Source organism: Amblyraja radiata, chromosome 18 (genome assembly GCF_010909765.2).
Source record: "Amblyraja radiata isolate CabotCenter1 chromosome 18, sAmbRad1.1.pri, whole genome shotgun sequence".
In the NCBI taxonomy this organism is placed as follows: domain Eukaryota; kingdom Metazoa; phylum Chordata; class Chondrichthyes; order Rajiformes; family Rajidae; genus Amblyraja; species Amblyraja radiata.
The window spans coordinates 47514964-47533243 of NC_045973.1; the positions used below are offsets into that span (position 1 = coordinate 47514964).

The 18280-nt window shown below is 44.2% G+C and overlaps 2 protein-coding genes across 12 annotated transcripts in view; both read right to left on the bottom strand.

The window, feature by feature from the left end:
• Window positions 1-925: 925 nt before the first annotated feature.
• smim4 (small integral membrane protein 4) lies at window positions 926-8156 on the bottom strand. 2 transcript variants are annotated; one of them, XM_033037293.1, is made up of 3 exons: window positions 7879-8156; window positions 7538-7708; window positions 926-2121 (listed from the first exon to the last, which is right to left on the bottom strand). In XM_033037293.1, the coding sequence occupies exons 2-3, from the start codon at window positions 7686-7688 to the stop codon at window positions 2030-2032; spliced, it is 243 nt and encodes an 80-aa protein (XP_032893184.1). In that variant the 5' UTR covers window positions 7689-7708; window positions 7879-8156; the 3' UTR covers window positions 926-2029. The 2 variants fall into 2 exon arrangements, with proteins under 2 accessions (XP_032893184.1, XP_032893183.1); XM_033037292.1 differs by having other exon boundaries at window positions 7538-7705; window positions 7876-8156.
• An 8206-nt stretch (window positions 8157-16362) lies between these two features.
• Window positions 16363-18280, bottom strand: part of pbrm1 (polybromo 1) — a 68364-nt gene continuing 66446 nt past the window's right edge. For 3 of the 10 annotated variants that reach the window (XM_033037303.1, XM_033037300.1, XM_033037296.1), the window contains 2 exons: window positions 17879-18074; window positions 16363-16920 (listed from right to left, as the gene is read on the bottom strand). In XM_033037303.1, coding sequence (XP_032893194.1) covers window positions 16754-16920; window positions 17879-18074 — 363 coding nt within the window. In that variant the 3' untranslated portion in view covers window positions 16363-16753. Of the gene's footprint in view, window positions 17507-17878; window positions 18105-18280 lie in introns of all 10 variants that reach the window. The other 7 variants (XM_033037295.1, XM_033037302.1, XM_033037299.1 and 4 more) reach the window with 5 other exon arrangements.

The window sequence follows — 18280 nt, forward strand, 5'->3', positions numbered from 1 at the left end:
TGTGAAACAGAAAAGCTAAAACATATAACCAAGCTGTTACATTAGGTAATCCTAAATTAACCGCTTTCAATGTTTAGTGGTGATAAACGATATCTATTTCAAGTCAACAATTCAGCTGTTGGTGAATTTCAAGACCCTTAAAACACCTTTAATATATTAAATTTGTGACATTTCACACTGCAACCCCAATAAATCACATGCGGATTAGTAATTAGTTCATCAATATCTCTGCTTCTCACCTCATAACCTCAGCTTTTATTTGTTTCCAGTAATAAAATTCTGGAATAAGTTGTCATAGTGTCAGAGATAAACTGCACATGACGGGCCTAACTCATCTACACTAACCAAAGTTTATTTCTTAATTAGTCTAATTTGCCTGCATTTGCCCCAAATCCCTCTACAGGTTCCCTTTCCATATGTCCAGATTGTAATGTCATAATTGTACCCACCGCTACCACTTCCCCTTGCAGCTTAATCCAGATACCCACTACGTGAAAAACATGTCCCTCAGGTCCTTTTAAATCTTCCCCCTCCCGCCATCTCACTTAAATCCATGCCCTCAAGTTTTAAACTCACCAATCTGGGAGAAATGACTATAACTATTTACTTTACCTAATGATTTTATAAATCTCCATAAGGTCACTACTCAGCCTCATTTTCTCTAGGGAGAACAGCCCTCCTTATAACTCAAGTCCTCCAGACTGGGTAACATCCTTGTGAATCTTTTCTGTGCTTTCTCTAGCAAAACCCCATCCTTTCTAGTATTTGGTGAGCAGAACTGTATACAATTTCTAGGGCTGGTCTCACCAGCACCCTAAGCAGCTGTAACATGATGTTCTCTACTCAATGGCTGCACATTCTACTCGCCACCGAAGTATTATTTAATGTAGATGTATATTTAAAGACCAAGTTCCACATCCATTGATTACCTAAGACCGTCAATTTAATATTTCAGTTCATAAATGCCTACTGTGCTCATAATCGTAGACAGATATTAAAAAAATTAAATGCACTCACTCGATAAGTACTAATGCCGCTCAGCAGTTTTGTACTGCCAAGGTACTTGTAGCAAGGTATAAAGGTGGTCTCTTGTGTAGTAAGGAACTGCAGATGCTGGTTTACATGGAAGATAGACACAAAATGCTGGAGTAACTCTGCAGGACAGGCAGCATCTCTGGCGATAAGGAATAGGTGACGTTTTAGCTCGAGACCCTTCTCCAGTGGTCTTCTAACAAGCTCACAGTCTTCTTTTGGGAATCATTGAATGGCATTAGCAGGAATTCAGGCACAACAAAGAAATCTCAGAAACAAGTCGCGCTATCACAATTATATTTGCCATTTAAATTCCACGCAAGCTTTTCCCCCCACCCTCTAATTATCCCTTTCTACCCTATCCCCATAGAGCTCTAATCAATGAGAATACAGTATATCCATCAAGCCATTTCTTTAATGCACCAAGGTCGAGACTTTAATGTGGAACTATGTTTCACATTCCAATCTTTCATCATAAATGTTTTATTTGTCAACCTTGTACTCATGTCCCCTTCTTTGGAGCAGCGTGTTTCAGTTAATGGCACGAGTTAGAATGCTGAGTCGTCAAGCTCCTTTCCTGTGTTGAAAGAGCTGTTGTTTGAACAAAAGGAAATACAAATACTCCCTCTTCCGGTGGAACTAAAAGGTTCCATTAAATTATTTGAAGAGCGCAAGTGCTTCTGATATCCTTATTAACATTCTTCCTCTAGCATCAGCGAACACAAATTTGACTAATTATACCACAGCGCAGGGTGGTATGGATGTAACACTATGTCAAGAGTGATGGTACTTCAAGCAATAAGTGGGTTTTCAAATATCTAAAGATGCAAGGTGTAATACAAAACAAGTGGATGACAAATAGAAAATTCAATCAAACAAGTAACCACAGGAAATGCTTCATTGTATTCAAGATGTACTAAAATATAAATCACAGGAAATATTACAGTTTTAAATAGGAAATAGTTTAATACAAATTTAATGCAAATTTTCCGGTGTCTTATTTTGATGGCTGCTGATTTTCAGGTGCAGACATGTCTTCTAATTTCTGCTGGTACTGCCTTTCAGAACGTTTTCTTCGGTACACATCGTCTAGAAAGGCAATGAAAATTCATGAGCCCGCACAAAGCAAATTGATAAGCTTTTGTACAATCAATGTGCATTTCTATTTTGTTTAAGAAGGAACTGCAGGTGCTGGAAAATCGAAGGTACATAAAAATGCTGGAGAAACTCAGCGGGTGCAGCAGCATCTATGGAGCGAAGGAAATAGGCAACGTTTCGGGCCAAAACCCAAGGGTTTCGGCCCGAAACGTTGCCTATTTCCTTCGCTCCATAGATGCTGCTGCACCCGCTGAGTTTCTCCAGCACTTTTGTCCACATTTCTATTTTGGTAGGAATGTTTCAGTCAGACATCCAATCTTTTCCATGTAACATAACCTAAAAAATGTCTTTCACTACCTGAAGGTAAGAAGAATGCATCTTCTTCTTGCGTTTGGCATGCACAGCCTAAAGTTGTAGGACAACTTGTTCTATTTGATCTTATTTGATTGAGAAGAATGCACCATTCTGGATTATTAAACCAACTGTTCTAAAATGAGTAATTTGCAACTGTAGAAAAGCAGAATGATTTTGGAAGGTGGAAATCTTAAGAAATGTCCAACAGCTTGCGTGGAGTGAGAAAAACAGTTAACATTTCAGGTCATCAGGAGATTAATGTTAAAGATAGATGAAGATGACCTTGCATTAAAGCTGGCCATTTCTGAACAAACTGGGAAAAACGAGGGGACATTGTTTTGATATGATGTGTGGAAGATGAGATGTAGTTACTCAAGCTTATTGGGTTTCTTTGGAACTGCGCAAGAGGTCCATGATGGAGACTGGGAGTGGGAAGGAGGATTAAAACGATAGGCAGCTGGAAGCTGAGGGTCATCTTGAAGACTACAAAGTGGTCACTGAATTAGTTTGTTTTTTGCAAAGTGGGAGTATTCATCAAGATGGCAGCGATGGCGGCACATGGAGGAGAAGGATGGACAGACTGGGGGTTCACCTCTTTGGCTTTGAAAGCACTGCGGATGTTTCGAGGTTGACCCCGATGCAAGGAGTCAATGCGGTGGCCGGTGGATGGCAAGTCCGTGAGTCGACGTGTCCGGACCAATGTGTTGGTGGAGTGGGCCGCTGCGGGTGGAATGCTGACGGGGAGGGATAGAGAAATATGTGTCCAGTCTTTGAAGGAGATTTAAATTACAGTGGATGATCCATTGGACGTGGAGACTGGAAGGTGCAGAGATGAGGACAAAGGGAACCTTTGGAGAGGAGATGAGCATAAAATTGTTAGAAATGGAAAAGATATGGAGAGTGAGCCTTCTCAGTCAAGGTGGAGGGAAAACCTCAGTTAAGGAGAAAGGAAGGTTCTTGGACGCACTGGTGTGGAAGATGCAGAACAGAAACTGGGATAAGGGGGAACTTCTTTACTCAGAGAGTGGTAGCTGTGTGGAATGAGCTTCCAGTGAAGGTGGTGGAGGCAGGTTCGTTTTTATCATTTAAAAATAAATTGGATAGTTATATGGATGGGAAAGGAATGGAGGGTTATGGTCTGAGCGCAGGTATATGGGACATGGGGAGATTATGTGTTCGGCACGGACTAGAAGGGTCGAGATGGCCTGTTTCCGTGCTGTAAATTGTTATATGGTTATATGGTTATAATGGAGAGTCCTTACAGGGTGGGAGGAGCAGTCAGGAGAGTGGTTGGAGTCTGCACACTTTGCTTGACTAAACTCATCGGAGACCCTCAGACTCATTGGAGACTCTCGGACTATAATCGAACATTATTGGACTTTATCTTGCCTAAACGATATTCCCTATCTGTACACTGTGGACGGCTCGATTGTGACCATGTATAGTCCTTCCGCTGACTGATACCACAAAACAAAAAAGCTTTTCACTGTACCTCTATACATGACAATAAACTAAACTAAAACTAACCTCAACTATCGTGAGATGCTCGATTTTGCTTGACTAAACTATCCCGAGAAGGAGGTAAAGACAAGGTGAGAGGGGCAAGATTTAATAGGAACCCAAGGATGGTGGATATATGAAACAAGTTGCCAGAGGAGGTAGATGAGGCAGGTGCTATAACCACATTTTAAAGACTCTCGAACAGGTACACGGATAGGAAAGATTTAGTGGGTAGATAGACACAAACAGCTGGCGTAACTCAGCGGGACAGGCAGCATCTCTGGAGAGAAGGAATGGGTGACATTTTAGGTCGAAGAGTCACCCATTCTTTCTCTCGAGAGGTGCTGCCTGTCCCGCTGAGTTACTCCAGCTTTTTGTGTCTATCTTTGGTTTAAACCAGCATCTGCAGTTCCTTCTTACAAGATTTAGAGGGAAGACAAAAGTGCTGGAGAAACTCAGCGGGTGCAGCAGCATCTATGGAGCGAAGGAAATAGGCAACGTTTCGGGCCGAAACCCTTCTTCTGACTGATGTAGGGTGGGGGGGGGGGATAAGAAAGGAGAAAGGAAGAGGAGGAGCCCGAGGGCTGATAGAGAGCTGAGAAGGGGAGGAGACAGCAAGGGTACCGGAAATTGGAGAAGTCAATGTTTATGCTGCTAGGGTGCAAACTGCCCAAGCGAAATATGAGGTGCTGCTCCTCCAATTTACGGTGGGCTTCACTCTGGCCATGGAGGAGGCCCAGGAGCGAAAGATCGAATTCGGAATGGGAGGGGGAGTTAAAAGTGCTGAGCCACAGGGAGATCAGGTTGGTTATGGCGAACCGAGCGGATGTGTTGGGCGAAGCGATCGCCAAGCCTACGCTTGGTCTCACCGATGTAGATCAGCTGACATCTAGAGCAGCGGATGCAGTAGATGAGGTTGGAGGAGATGCAGGTGAACCTCTGTCGCATCTAGAATGCTGCTGCACCCGCTGCGTTTCTCCAGCACTTTTGTCTACCTTCGATTTTCCAGCATCTGCAGTTCCTTCTTAAAGATTTAGAGGGAGATGGGCAAACAGAACTAGCTTAGATGGGGTATCATGGATGAGTTGGGCCAAAGGGCCTGTTTCTATGCCGTATGACTTGATGGCAACTAGAAGAGGAAGAGTAGAGTCAGAGATGGAGCAGCTGAGAGTAAGAACAGGGTGGAAACTGGCAGCAAAAGTAATGAAACTCAATTTGAGATCCGTGTGTGTTTGGAAAGCAGCATCAAAACAGTGATCAATATCCCGAAAAAAGTTGAGAGTTTACTAAACACTGAAACAAAGGCCCTTCCATGTATTCCACAAAGTTACAGGCATTTGCTTGCGCCCACCTAGGTTGCCAAAGCAACATCTTTAACTTGCTGGAAGTGAGTGGAGCTAAGGTTCAGCGCAGTGAAGGTGGAGGGGAGTGGTGCACAGAACGTGTCCCGCCTCTTCAGGCCAGGGACGTTGCTCAAAGCAGCCCAGCACCTCCAGTCATTATCAGAGACCCGGGTGCTGTCTGTGTGGAGTTTGCATGTTCTTCCTGTGAAAGTGTGTGTTTCTTCTGGGTGCCCCAGTTTCCTCCCACATCCCAAAGACGTGTGGGTTTGTAGGTTTAATTGGCCTCTGTAAATTGTAAGTAGTGTTGAGAAAGTGAGGTGTGAAAGTGTGAAAACACACACCTCCAGATTCTGGGGCAGTTTCATCCCAGCTGTTATCAGGCAATTGACCCATCCTATCACCAACTAGATAGTGGTCTTGCACTACCATCTACATCATTGGAGACCCTCAGACTATCTTTAATTGGTCTTTAATGGACTTTATCTTGCATTAAATGTTATTCCCGTTATTCTGTATCTGTACACTGCGGACGGCTCGATTGCAAGTATGTATAGTCTTTCCACTGACTGGATAGCATGCAACAAAAAAGCTTTTCGGGACAGGTAGCATCTCTGGAGAGCTGGAATGGGGCATGTTTCGATCATGGGCGGAAATCCCAGGGGGATGGGGGGAACACATCCTCCCCATGTTTTGAGAGGTGGAGGACAATCCCCTCCATGTTTTGTAATCCGGATTTTTATATTTGATGAAAAGAAAATCTATTAAAATGCTCCGCTTTCCGCGAGACAGTGGGGGTGGGACTGATGATCGAGGGTTCTTCTTGGTTCTTGGTTTCTTGGTCCTCCAAAATATTCCAAATGGAATTTAAACTGGAGGGTACCAATTGTACGAGAGAGACGTCGGTCAGCAGGCAGTGGGGGGGACGGGGACATGATGATTCAGCGCGAAGATTGGAGGAGGGAGGTGTCAGTCAGAGGCGGAAGTAGGGGGGGTGGGACTGAGGATAGAGTGCGGTGATTGGAGGAGGGAGACGTCCTGGTGGAGCACAGATCATGGAGCGGAGTTTGAATCGGCCCGTTCGCGGGGCCTTTCATCGTCCGGCCCGGTGCGGCTGGCCGCGGGATCTTCCACCACCCCGTGGTCAAATTGTTGCGTAAAGGCGTTCGAGGCTCCCAATGTTGAAGCCCCCGCCGGGCGATGAATGATCCCGCAGCCGGTTTTAAGGTGATGAAACCCCACGAAAGGGCTGCTTGAAGCCCCATGATTCGGGGCAGACGACGCCGCTGTTGCTGGAGTTCGGAGTAACCAACCAGGTCAGTTCCCGACGTTACCGACCACAGGGCCCACGGCTGAAGCCTCCGAAGTCTCGCGTGTGTGCGCGTGCGGCCGCCAAGAAATCATGTGTGTCCCCCACGTTTTTACAGCAGATTCCGCCCGACCAACAGCCCATGGCAGCGCGGGGACGGGGTGGAGTGCTGACCCCAGGGGGGAGAGTGGGGGCTGTCCCGAGGGATGCGCTCCTTCGGGCGCTTACACCTTGGTGCTTGGGTTCAGAGCAAAGATACTAGAACATTTGGTTCAGAGCCCTCAGTCACCCTCTACAATTATTTACAGTGCAACAATTGACAATTTCGGCGGCTTTTAACAGGTAAGAAAGTACGCGTTTCGTGTTAACAGCTTATGCCGGAAGCTGCCATGTCCTCCAGATGGATTGAGCTGCTCTGTGCGTCACGCCTTTTGACCCGATGACCTTACGTGCAACCTTGGGTATACAAGCAAAGAATTTAACTGTGACTTGTCACATATGACAATAAAGTATGAATTCATTCATTCATTCCTTCAGCACTCCGGTATTACACAAGATAAACGTGTCACAATCAGTTGGTTTGTATTGTAAACTGACAGAAGTTTGTTAAATGGAAACTGGTGTATGGAAGCGGAAGTACAACCTTCTCCTCGGGCACAGGGTACAACAAGGACATATATATTTCCACCACATCGAGGTGCTGTAAGAGGGGTTGGGAAGTGCAGATGCAAAGGGCAGGCCATCGTGCTGAACAGAAGCTAGAAGCAAGGAACTGCAGGTGCTGGTTTACAACAACAAAAAATGACACAAAGTGCTGGATCAACTCAGGCAGCGTCTGCAAAGGAGACGGATGCTGCTTAAGCCGCCGAGTTGCTCCAGCGTTTCGTGTCCCTTTTCTACTTACAGAAGGTTTCGTGCCCGATGCGCACGTTGATCATGATCCACTCCATCACGCCGCCCAGTACAAAGAAACACGGGAGGAAGCGATAGGTCCCGAAGTACTTCTTCCCAGGAAATAAACCCAGGCAGCGCTGGAGCCAGGAGCGCTGCTGCATTGCAGTCTGTGTGTGTGTCTCTGCTCTCTGTCTGTGTGTCTCTGCTCTCTCTCTGTGTGTCTCTGCTCTCTCTCTGTGTGTCTGTGCTCTCTCTCTGTGTGTCTCTGCTCTCTCTCTCTGTGTCTCTGTTCTCTCTCTGTGTGTCTCTGCTCTCTCTCTCTGTGTCTCTGTTCTCTCTCTGTGTGTCTCTGCTCTCTCTCTGCCTCTGCCCGGGTTAGTGGGGCCGCAGACAGTTCCGGGTGAAGCGGGGCCGGGCCCTTAGACCGAGGCAGCGGGTGAAGGAGCCGCCGACATCTCCGTCCCAGCGTTCCCTGCCCTTCACCAAAGATCTTTGCCCTTCACAACGTTGACCAGTCTGTCACCAAACTAGGGCGGCAGGAAGGGAAGGACCAGGACCGGAGCTTCCCGCCTCTTCAGGCCGGGGACGTTGCTCAAAGCAGCCCCAGCACCTCCAGTCATTACTATTGTTATTGTCCCCCTTTCACTCCTTCTTCATTGGCTTTGGAACAAGGCTGGGGCTTTCATAACTTGTGAACGCACCAAGTTATACACTCTGGATGAAACCCAGGGCAAACTAATAACCCTGATCAAAGACACTTGGCAGTAACCAGGGGACGACTGCCTTGTAGAAACCAACAAAGATCCTATAGGATCTTTGGAAACCAGCGCCTTGAACACAAAGTGCTGGACAGGGCCGGATTTAGATGAAGAGAGGCCCTAGACTATTCCACTTGTGAGGCCCCCTCCCAATCCCCCTCCCCCACGACGAGAGGAAGATGGAAGAGTCCCCCAGATTGACACCATGTGCAGCCGAGTGTGGCCAATGAGACAAGGGCTGGAAAGCAGCACTTTTTATTTCTTGCCAGTGCTAGTGTCAAGTTATCGGCTTAAAACACTATTATTCTGAAATGGAGGGCAAGGAAAATTACTGAAGTGTTGTTTAAAGACTAGTGTGTTGTGACAGCATATGTAAGAAAAGCCTATGACAGTGTCAAAAATATTATACACCAGGTCCGTACGAAGCTTTTCACAAAGGGGGGTGGCATGGCAGGATTACAAAAGTTTTATGTGAAATAAGTGCACGCATATCACAAGCGCGAAGCTCAAAGACCCTTGCGGCTGGGGTCCAGGGCCCGCTTAAGGGCCCTGGAAGCTCTGGGGTTTTAGATGCTCTCTGGTGCATTCTGAGCCTTATTTTGGAGATATTTATGACCATATTTATGAGATATTTCAGAAATAATTTTGGTTGAGTCAAGATTAATGAGTGGTTGGAATGGGATGGTTGGGGTCATTGTTATATACATTTTTTTTAATCAAAAATTGAAGCTGTCCTTGTTTTAATAATCAGGTTGTACTGTAAAATGTTATGTAAAATGATATAAAGGAGCATGCAAACACTGCAAATAAAATACTGTAAGTTTTTGCCGTAAATAAAACCTTTTTTTAGGAAATGTTTTGTGTGTTGATTTGATTGCCTGTTACTGTTCAACTGTGTTAGTGTGTGCACATTAAAAATGATGCAAAATGTAAGTCGCAAACTATGGAATTCGTATTTTTCAGTATTGTTATCAAGGAAAAGAAAGTAGTTCCAATTGTTTGATATTATTCATAAGGGGGAGAAAATATAATTGCTCTAAAACCTACCATAATTTTGCAATCTCACTAAAGATAATCCCCCTTTCCCTCTCCCCCCTCCCTCTCTCTCCCCCCTTCCCCCTCTCTGTCTCAACACCCCTTTCACCCTCTCCCTCCCCCTCCCTTCCACGCAGCGAGGCTCCAACTCCACGCCGCAGCCCCCCCCCGCCTGGAGAAACGGGCACTCCCGCAACGCAATTTTCCATTACGTACCTGGAGCAGACACCTAGGATCTTTGGTAGACACGCGGCATCGAGGTGATTGTGTGGAGTGCAAATGGAGATCTGAATCCGCCCGGGCCCACTGCGCACGCGCGAAGAGACAGCGTCATTTTGCGTCGCTACTGCGTCACCGGCTTCCCCCAACTGCGCAGGCGCGGATGGTCGCAATTTCCCCCCCCAAAACTTCCAGTGGGCCGGAACCAGAATTTCGGGTAATTTCCGTCAAAGTGGAAACGCTGATAGCGCTCCAATTTTTTTTCTCGGGATTTTTTTTACTCTGCGAATAAAACACTTTCGCCGGAGGCCCCCTTGATTTTGAGGCCCTAGGCTTCAGCCTATGAAGCCTATAGGTAAATCCGGCCCTGCCGAGGCCCCCCTAGGTCTCGAGGCCCTAAGCTTGTGAAGCTTATACGTAAATCCGGCCCTGGTGCTGGAGTTACTCAGGAGGACAAGCAGCAACACTCGAGAACATGGATAGGTGACATTTAGGGTTGAGACCCTTCTTCAGGCTGATTGGGTGGGTGTGTGGGGGAGAAAGCTAGAAGAGGGGAGAGGCAAGACAAAACGTGGCAACTTATCCATATTTAACCTGATACCTGATACGAAGTGCTGGAGTAACTCAGTGGATCAGGCAGCATCAGGAGAAAATGGATCGGTGACGTTTTGGGTCGGGACCATTCTTTGTGTCTGGAGTCAATGTTGGTGTTTGACTGACACTTCAATATCAGTCTGAAGAAGGGTCCAAAGCCAAAACGTCACCTATCCATGACGCTGGATAGATGCTGCCTGACCTGATGAGTTACTCCAGCACTTTGTGTTTTTGCTCATGATTCCAGCATCTGTAGTTCCTTGTGTCTCCATTACGTCAGAGACCCGGAGTAACAATCTAGAAGTATGAGCGCAGCAACTGGAGAATTTAAATTCTGTTGGATAAATAATAAGAAATCTATTATATGACCAGAAACACTTGTTTGGTTTCCATTTCCACAGGTGATCCTCGACTGGATGAATTCTTTCCAACATTTCTGGTCTTGTTCCAGATTCCAGCATCGACAGTGGAGTAAAAGGGTGAATCAGAATCAGTCTGAAGAAGGGTTTCGGCCCGAAACTATGCCTATTTCCTTCGCTCCATAGATGTTGCTGCACCCGCAGGTTTCTCCAGCATTTTTGTGTACCTTCCAGCATCGACTTTAAATAAAACAGCAATTATGGCCCTAAAACGATAATGTTTTCGCAAAAGGACAATGGTTCAGTAATATCTTTTCAAAAAGTAATATTTCCACCTTTATTTATTTTTTCTAGTATGTGACTTCTGGCCCACACCAATGTAGTTAATTTTTAATGTGCCTCTGAAATGCAAGACAGTCCTTCACATCAAAATGGCATGTTAAAACCACACAGAATGAAAGCCAACAGACCAAGGCATGAATTTTGACAAGGAAGTCACGCTCAAAAGACAATAGGTGCAGGAGTAGGCCATTCGGCCCTTCGAGCCAGCACCGCCATTCAATGTGACCATGGCTGATCATCCCCAATCAGCACCGTTCCTGCCTTCTCCCCATATCCCCTGACTCCGAATATTTTTAAGAGCCCTATCTAGCTCTCTCTTGAAAGCATCCGGAGAACCTGCCTCCACCGCCCTCTGAGGCAGAGAATTCCACAGACTCACCACTCTCTGTGAGAAAAAGTGTTTCCTCGTCTCCGTTCTAAATGGCTTACTCCTTATTCTTAAACTGTGGCCTCTGGTTCTGGACTCCCCCAACATCGGGAACATGTTTCCTGCCTCTAGCGTGTCCAAGCCCTTAACAATCTTATATGTTTTTTTGATCCTGCAAATTCCCCCGTACAAATATCTGGTGTTGAAATTAAGTATCATACATGTGTGTCAAAGACAGCCTGACATCCTCGGAGAATCATATCTTACAGCTAAACTTCCAGACTTCCCCATTACAGTTGCTGGGTACAACGAATTACCAACCGTGCAGTCTCAATTAAGTTGGCAATGCAATATACGGTTGGAAAGTAATCATCCTGCAGGTCATCATTGACTCCGCAACAAAGTCTCAAGGTATCAGGTCAAACATGGGCAAGGAAATCATCCCCGCTGTCCTTTATAGCACCCATGCCTTGAATAATGCTTGGAAGAAGCGCTGAGAGCACAATATATAATCTTGGTGGGGAATTTGATGCTCAGGACATAAGTAGTTCAGCAGCATCATTACTGGTTGAGTCTTCAAGGACATGGCTGCCAGACTGGATCTGCCTTGGTTGCTGAGCCAGCCAACATGTGCTAAATCCATTTGATCTCATCCTCATCACTTTACCTGTTGTAGATGCATTTGGCCTCAGCATAATTGGTAGGAATAACTGCAGTCTGTGTAGAGACAAAGCTCTCTATTGTGGTGTCTGCCACCACCAATATGCTAAGGTGAATACAACAGACCTGGCAGCTCAAAACTGAGCATCAAGAAAGTTTACCTTCGCATCTAGGATTAAATCACAGCCAAGCATGATGTAAACGATAGCCATTTTCTCCCGTCTCACATGTAAGATACAGGGCATGTTCAGATTTATAAATAATTTTGGCAGAACAGTGGTAGAGTAGCAGCGCCAGAGTGCCGATGTTCGATGCCGACTATGGGTGTTGTCTGTATGGAGTTCATACATTCTCTTTGTGACCACGTGGGATTTCTCTGGGTGCTCCGGTTTTCTTCCATGTAGAAAATAGGTGCAGGAATAGGCCATTCAGTCCTTCTAGCCAGCACCGCCATTCAATATGATCATCCTGAATCAGTACCCTGTACCTGCTTTCTCCTCATACCCCTTGATTCCGTTGGCCCTAAGAGGAATATATTCCAAAGACGTGCAGGTTTCATTAGCTTCTGTCAAATTGTTCCTAGTGTGTAGGATAGAACTATTTGGGTGATCATTGGTCAGTGCAGACTCGGTGGGCTGAAGGGCCTGTTTACATGCTTTATCTCTAATATCTAATGTTCAGAAAAAGAAAATGCATGAACATAGCATGATAATACAGTACATATTTCATTAAAATGTGTAATCTCACAGCCTGGCATTAGGGTTGACTATAGTCCTGTATTTTACCCATATCTAAAAGGAAATAGTTGAATTTATGGTTTAGATGCTGAATACCAATTTTTCCACATCCCCTACATAGGCCGAGGGATGGGACTGGAATTCCCAGGCCAGCCCAAGCCACAAGTCGAGTGAGAGATTTGTCAGGCCATAAGGTTACACATCATAATGCACATTTCTGCTACTGGTGGTCCACAATGTTTCATGGACAATCAGATTTGAACTGCCCAATTTATTCTGTGTCTCTCGCATTTAGTGAGTTTGTCGTGCCACATAACACAATGGAATGTATCTTCATTGTGACTAGGAGGCTTTGCCTGCACAAAGACCTGGCTATGGATAGGGACATATGTGGCAGGTATATACAATGCCCTCCTTAATGTGGGATAAAGACCCATCATTTATTTATTTGCCTCTGTACTCCACAATTTGAGATTTGTAATAAAAACTATCACATATGGTTAAAGTGCACATTGTCAGATTTTATTAAAGGGTATTTTTAATACATTGGGTTTCACCATGTAGAAATTACAGCTGTGTTTATACATTGTCCCAAACATTATGGTACCCTGAAATGGGGAGACACATGGCTTCACAGGTGTTTGTAATTGCTCAGGCGTGCTTAAATGCCTCCTTAATGCAGGTATAAGAGAGCTCTCAGCACCTCGTCTTTCCTCCAGTCTTTCCATCACCATTGGCAACTTTTATTGCTCTTTATCAACATGAGGACCAAAGTTGTGCCAATGAAAGTCAAAGAAGCCATTATGAGACTGAGAAACAACCATAAAACAGTTAGAGACATCAGCCAAACCTTAGGTTTACCAAAATCAACTGTTTGGAACATCAATATGAAGAGAGCACTGGTGAGCTTACTAATCGCAAAGGGACTGGCAGGCCAAGGAAGTCCTCTACAGCTGATGGCAGAAGAATTATCTCTATAATAAAGAAAAATCCCCAAACACCTGTCCGACAGATCAGAAACACTCTTCAGGAGTCAGGTGTGGATTTGTCAGTAACCACAGGATTGGCTGTTGCGCCCAGGTCAGCACGCTTGCCCCAGGTCTGGCTGCAGTTGCCAGGTCGACTGCATGCCCCAGGAATGCCTGCAGTTTCCAGGTCGCCTGCTTGCCACGGGACTTGCTGTAGAGCCCAGTTCGGCTCACTTGCCCCAGGTCTGGCTGTGACACTCAGGTTGGCTGTGACACCCAGGTCAGCTGTGACACCCAGCACGCTTGTCCCAGGTCTGGCTGCAGTTCCCAGGTCTGCTTGCTTGTCCCAGGTCTGGCTGCAGTTCCCAGGTCGCCTGCGTCCCCGGCACTGGCTGCAGTTCCCAGGTCGCAAAAACAAATTTTAAAAAAATACACCTGTGGGACGGATGAATTCGGATTTACAGGCCGGATCCGGGCCGTAGATTGACAGCCCCTGTGCTAGGCCTCATTGTGTCCCCATGTTTTAAAAGCGATTTGTCACAAGTCTAATTTTATTGGCTAACAATCTAGCTTTCGGCCTCCAAGACGCAGGTACATTTTCAGGCCTTATTTTGGGGTATAAAATAACGTCTTCATTGCCGGGAAATACGGTAACTTATATCAGAGTGATGGCAAGAGCAAAGTATGGAGGAGAGAAGGAACTGCCCAGGAACTGTCCAAAGCATTCCACCTCATCTGTGAAACAGTGGTGGGGGTGTATGGCTGCTGAAGGTACTGGCTCACTTATTTTCATTGATGATACAACTGCTGATGGTAGTAGCATAATGAATTCTGAAGTGTATAGACACATCCTATCTGCTCAAGTTCAAACAAATGCCACAAAACTCATTGGCCGGTGGTTCATTGTACAGCAAGACAATGATCCCAAACATACTGCTAAAGCAACAAAGGAGTTTATGAAAGCTAAAAAATGGTCAATTCTTGAGTGGCCAAGTCAATCACCCGATCTCAACCCAATTGAGCATGCCTTTTATATGCTGAAGAGAAAACTGAAGGGGTCTAGTCCCCAAAACAAGCATAAGCTAAAGATGGCTGCAATACAGGTCTGGCAGAGCGTCACCAGAGAAGACACCCAGCAACTAGTGATATCCATGAATCGTAGACTTCAAACAGTCATTGCATGCAAAGGATATGCAACAAAATACTAGACATGACTACTTTCATTTACATGATATTGCTGTGTCCCAAACATTATGGTGCCCTGAAATGGGGGGACAATGTCTAAACACTGCTGTAATTTCTACATGGTGAAACAAAAATGTATAAAAATGGCCGTTATTAAAATCTGACAATGTGCACTTTAACCACATGTGATTTTTTGTCTATTACAAATCTCAAATTGTGGAGTACAGAGGCAAATAAACAAATGATAGGTCTTTGTCCCAAACATTATGGAGGGCACTATAAATGGAGAATCCAGTCAAATAACCACACAATATATGGTGAATAGAATTAGGGGGTTTATTCATGAGGATTTGATACTGTGATTGTACACTTTAAGGTACGATGCTTCAGGTTTCTTAATTTATTATATTATTATTAGAATCATATTAACCTGGGATAATTATTGATTGCAAACCTGTACCTCTAATTCTCCACTCAAATATTCTTGCAATAGAGGTGGTGCAAGGAATGTTTCCCAGAAGTATTCATGAAATGTTTTGATTGATTTAGGAGAGATTAAACAATCAGGGTTGTACATCTTTAGAATTTAAGGTTCTAATAGGGCGGCCACGGTGGTGCAGCGGTAGTTGTGCCTTACAATGCCTACAGCGCCGGAGACCGGGGTTTGATCCCGACTACGGGTGGTGTCTGCGGGTGATCCCGACTACGGGTGGAGTTTGCACGTTTATCCCGTGACCGCGTGGGCTTTTTTACTCCCACACTCCAATGACACGGTGGGCCGAAGGGTCTGCTTCCGTTCTGTATCTCTAAACTAAACTAAAATTTAGACAAATGGAAGGTGGTTTTATTGAAACATATAAAATCCAGTTAGACTACTTTTGGGGTAAATGGAATGATTTAAAAAAAGTCAAGGCATGGGATATAAGAGTCAGGAGCCTATGATAGAACAGTGCACAGTTCACAGGTCAGGTAGGCAGTCTGCCACCACATTATAGGAAAGATACAGCAACATTACAACAGTGCAGGGGAGATTTATAGAGAATATCTATAATGGGAAACATTTTAGTCAGTGCATGAGATACATAGGAATTAATAACATTTTGTTGAGGTCAATAACTGGAATGATGGAAATGTTTGGAGGGACTTAGATTTAAGATAGGTGATAGACCAGGGGTTCCCAACCTTTAGTCGTCCCATTTACCCCTGGCAACTTTAATAGCACATAACAATGTTATTTCACTTATTTATGAACTAATGATGAACAGATACTAGTATACCAGAACCAAACCCAGTCAGTCAATGAGAAAACATATGTACAAATCCAGAATCAACTAATTTACCCCCTGGGTAGGCACAATTTACCCCAGGTTGGGAACCCTTGTGGTAGATGACCCCTTTTCAACGTCTGGAATTCATTACATTTTGTAATTTAGTACATGGAATTTTAACTGCAGTGGTGCAATATACAACTCAAGGGAAAGTGGGGGATATCAGGTTGGATAACTCCTTTTAACCCTACATTAACAGTATCTCCTTTTACATCACTTATTTCTACGATTTTATAAAATATTGCTCTACAACTCGAAAATCAGACATGCACATCACTCTTAGTTGGATGTACTTTTCTTTTTTATTAATGAAAAATGTTCAAATTAGTCTCATTACAACATAAATGTACTGAGCAAGCATACTCAGCCTCCAAAGTACCAGTGAAAAAATGAAACTGAATTCTATACAAGGGATAGAATCAGTGCAAAAATATAATCGGGTTTTTCCTAAGACCATCGCAGAGTCTAACAATAGTAAATTCAAATATCCAGTGACAGCTTATTTAAAAAGTTTTTATAAAAACAAATACAATTTGACCATACAAGGAAAGCAGTAAAATAAATTGTACTACCATTTTCCCCAGAGGTACTAAAACACACTTTTTCCACAGTCACACTTTCCACAGAACTCTTGCATTGTAATAAATGGTGGTAATGTAATAGGAATTCAGACATTATTCCAGACTGTACGCATGCCGAATGTTTAGAGTATCTCGCAGCATGATGTCACGTAAACGCCACAGTGCATCAACCATGGTTGTGTGAGCACCTTTACTCTTTAACCAGTGAGAAGGCAATCTGCTCTCTTGTTCTTTTGTAAGGTGGACATCTTGCCTTCTTGCTGCAAAGCAACACAAGACAAAGCTATCAAAATGGACATGTAGATTATTTTCATAACCTTTTTGTAAAATGTGACTGAAAACAGAGTCCCGGGCACAGTGCTTCCAAGGTCTCCTTGGAAGAACATTACCTACTGAAGCCCATTACAAATTCCTCGACATGGCTAATCACAATAAATTCAAGCAATAAAAAGCAGTGGAGTAGGTATTTCTTTTTTCTCAATGGATACTCGTCTAAACACCATCAAGTATGTTTAAGTTTTCCAAAATCTTGACCAAATGAAGGTGATAATGAATTGGGAAAAATTCTGAAAGTTTTATCAGTTCAGCTCAGATTTAGTTTATTGTCACATGTACCGATGTACAGTGAAACGCTTTAGTCGCGTTTTAACCAGTCAGTGGAAAGACAACACAGGATTATAATCGAGCCATACACAATGTACATATAATTGAAATGGGAATAACATTTAGTGCAAGATATAGCCAGTAAAGTCCAATCAAAGATAGTCCAGAGGTCACCAATGAGGCAGATAGTAGCTCAGGACTGCTCTCTAGTTGTGGTAGGATGGTTCGGTTGCCTGATAACAGCTGGGGAAAAAGCAGATATCCTCACAATTATGCCAGTGCATCTTTGATTTCCCAGAAAATAATTATAGAGAATTGGAAATCAGGGAGATGCTAGGACTACTTTATTAATCCACTATTTGAGCAAGTTCAAACTTCATTTGAAGGAAGAATTGAGAAGCACTTGCAAAACCCCACCCTCTCTGTCTTCATCACACAACCACGTGAAAGTTAATCTGCGATCATTGTGAAATATGATTTACATAACACCCAAAAAGAGTTAAGCAGTCAGCAGAGAGACCAATGTATTTTTATGACTACAGGCCTGGTAACAGATTTTTTGGAAAATTCCATTAATTGATAATATGATTGACATTATATTTTTCATTCACTCACCCGACAGTGATTGGTCCCACTTGCTGACAGTGTTAGAGTCAGCACGGAGCCCCTCAATGTATCGCAGGTAAGCTTCAGAGTGCAGTAATCGCTGAGTCTTTGGTGGAGGAGCCACAAACATTGGCGTCGATGGCTGCTGCTGGATAGCTTGTTGTGCTGCCACTTGTGTAGGATATGGAGGCGGAGCCTGCTGACCCTGAGGCCAAAGATTAGGATGAATACCAATCTAAGAGAATCATCATTGCAAAATTACGTTTAACCTACATATTTTAATTTGCCTTCAAGCTCTTGCTGTAACCGTGTGGTCTAAAAAACGATACAAGTTCAAATAAGTAGGATTCACCTAACCAGATGTAATACTATAAAGTAATATTTTAATTAATAGAAATTTTAGGTTAAGAA

Bases quoted from the DNA above. Each gene is read 5' to 3' on its own strand.
- smim4 (XM_033037293.1), bottom strand. From the start codon at position 7,688: ATGCAGCAGCGCTCCTGGCTCCAGCGCTGCCTGGGTTTATTTCCTGGG. The intron at 2,122-7,537 runs GTAAGTAGAAAA...TTGCCTTTCTAG, and splicing joins CATCGGGCACGAAACCTTCT to ACGATGTGTACCGAAGAAAA.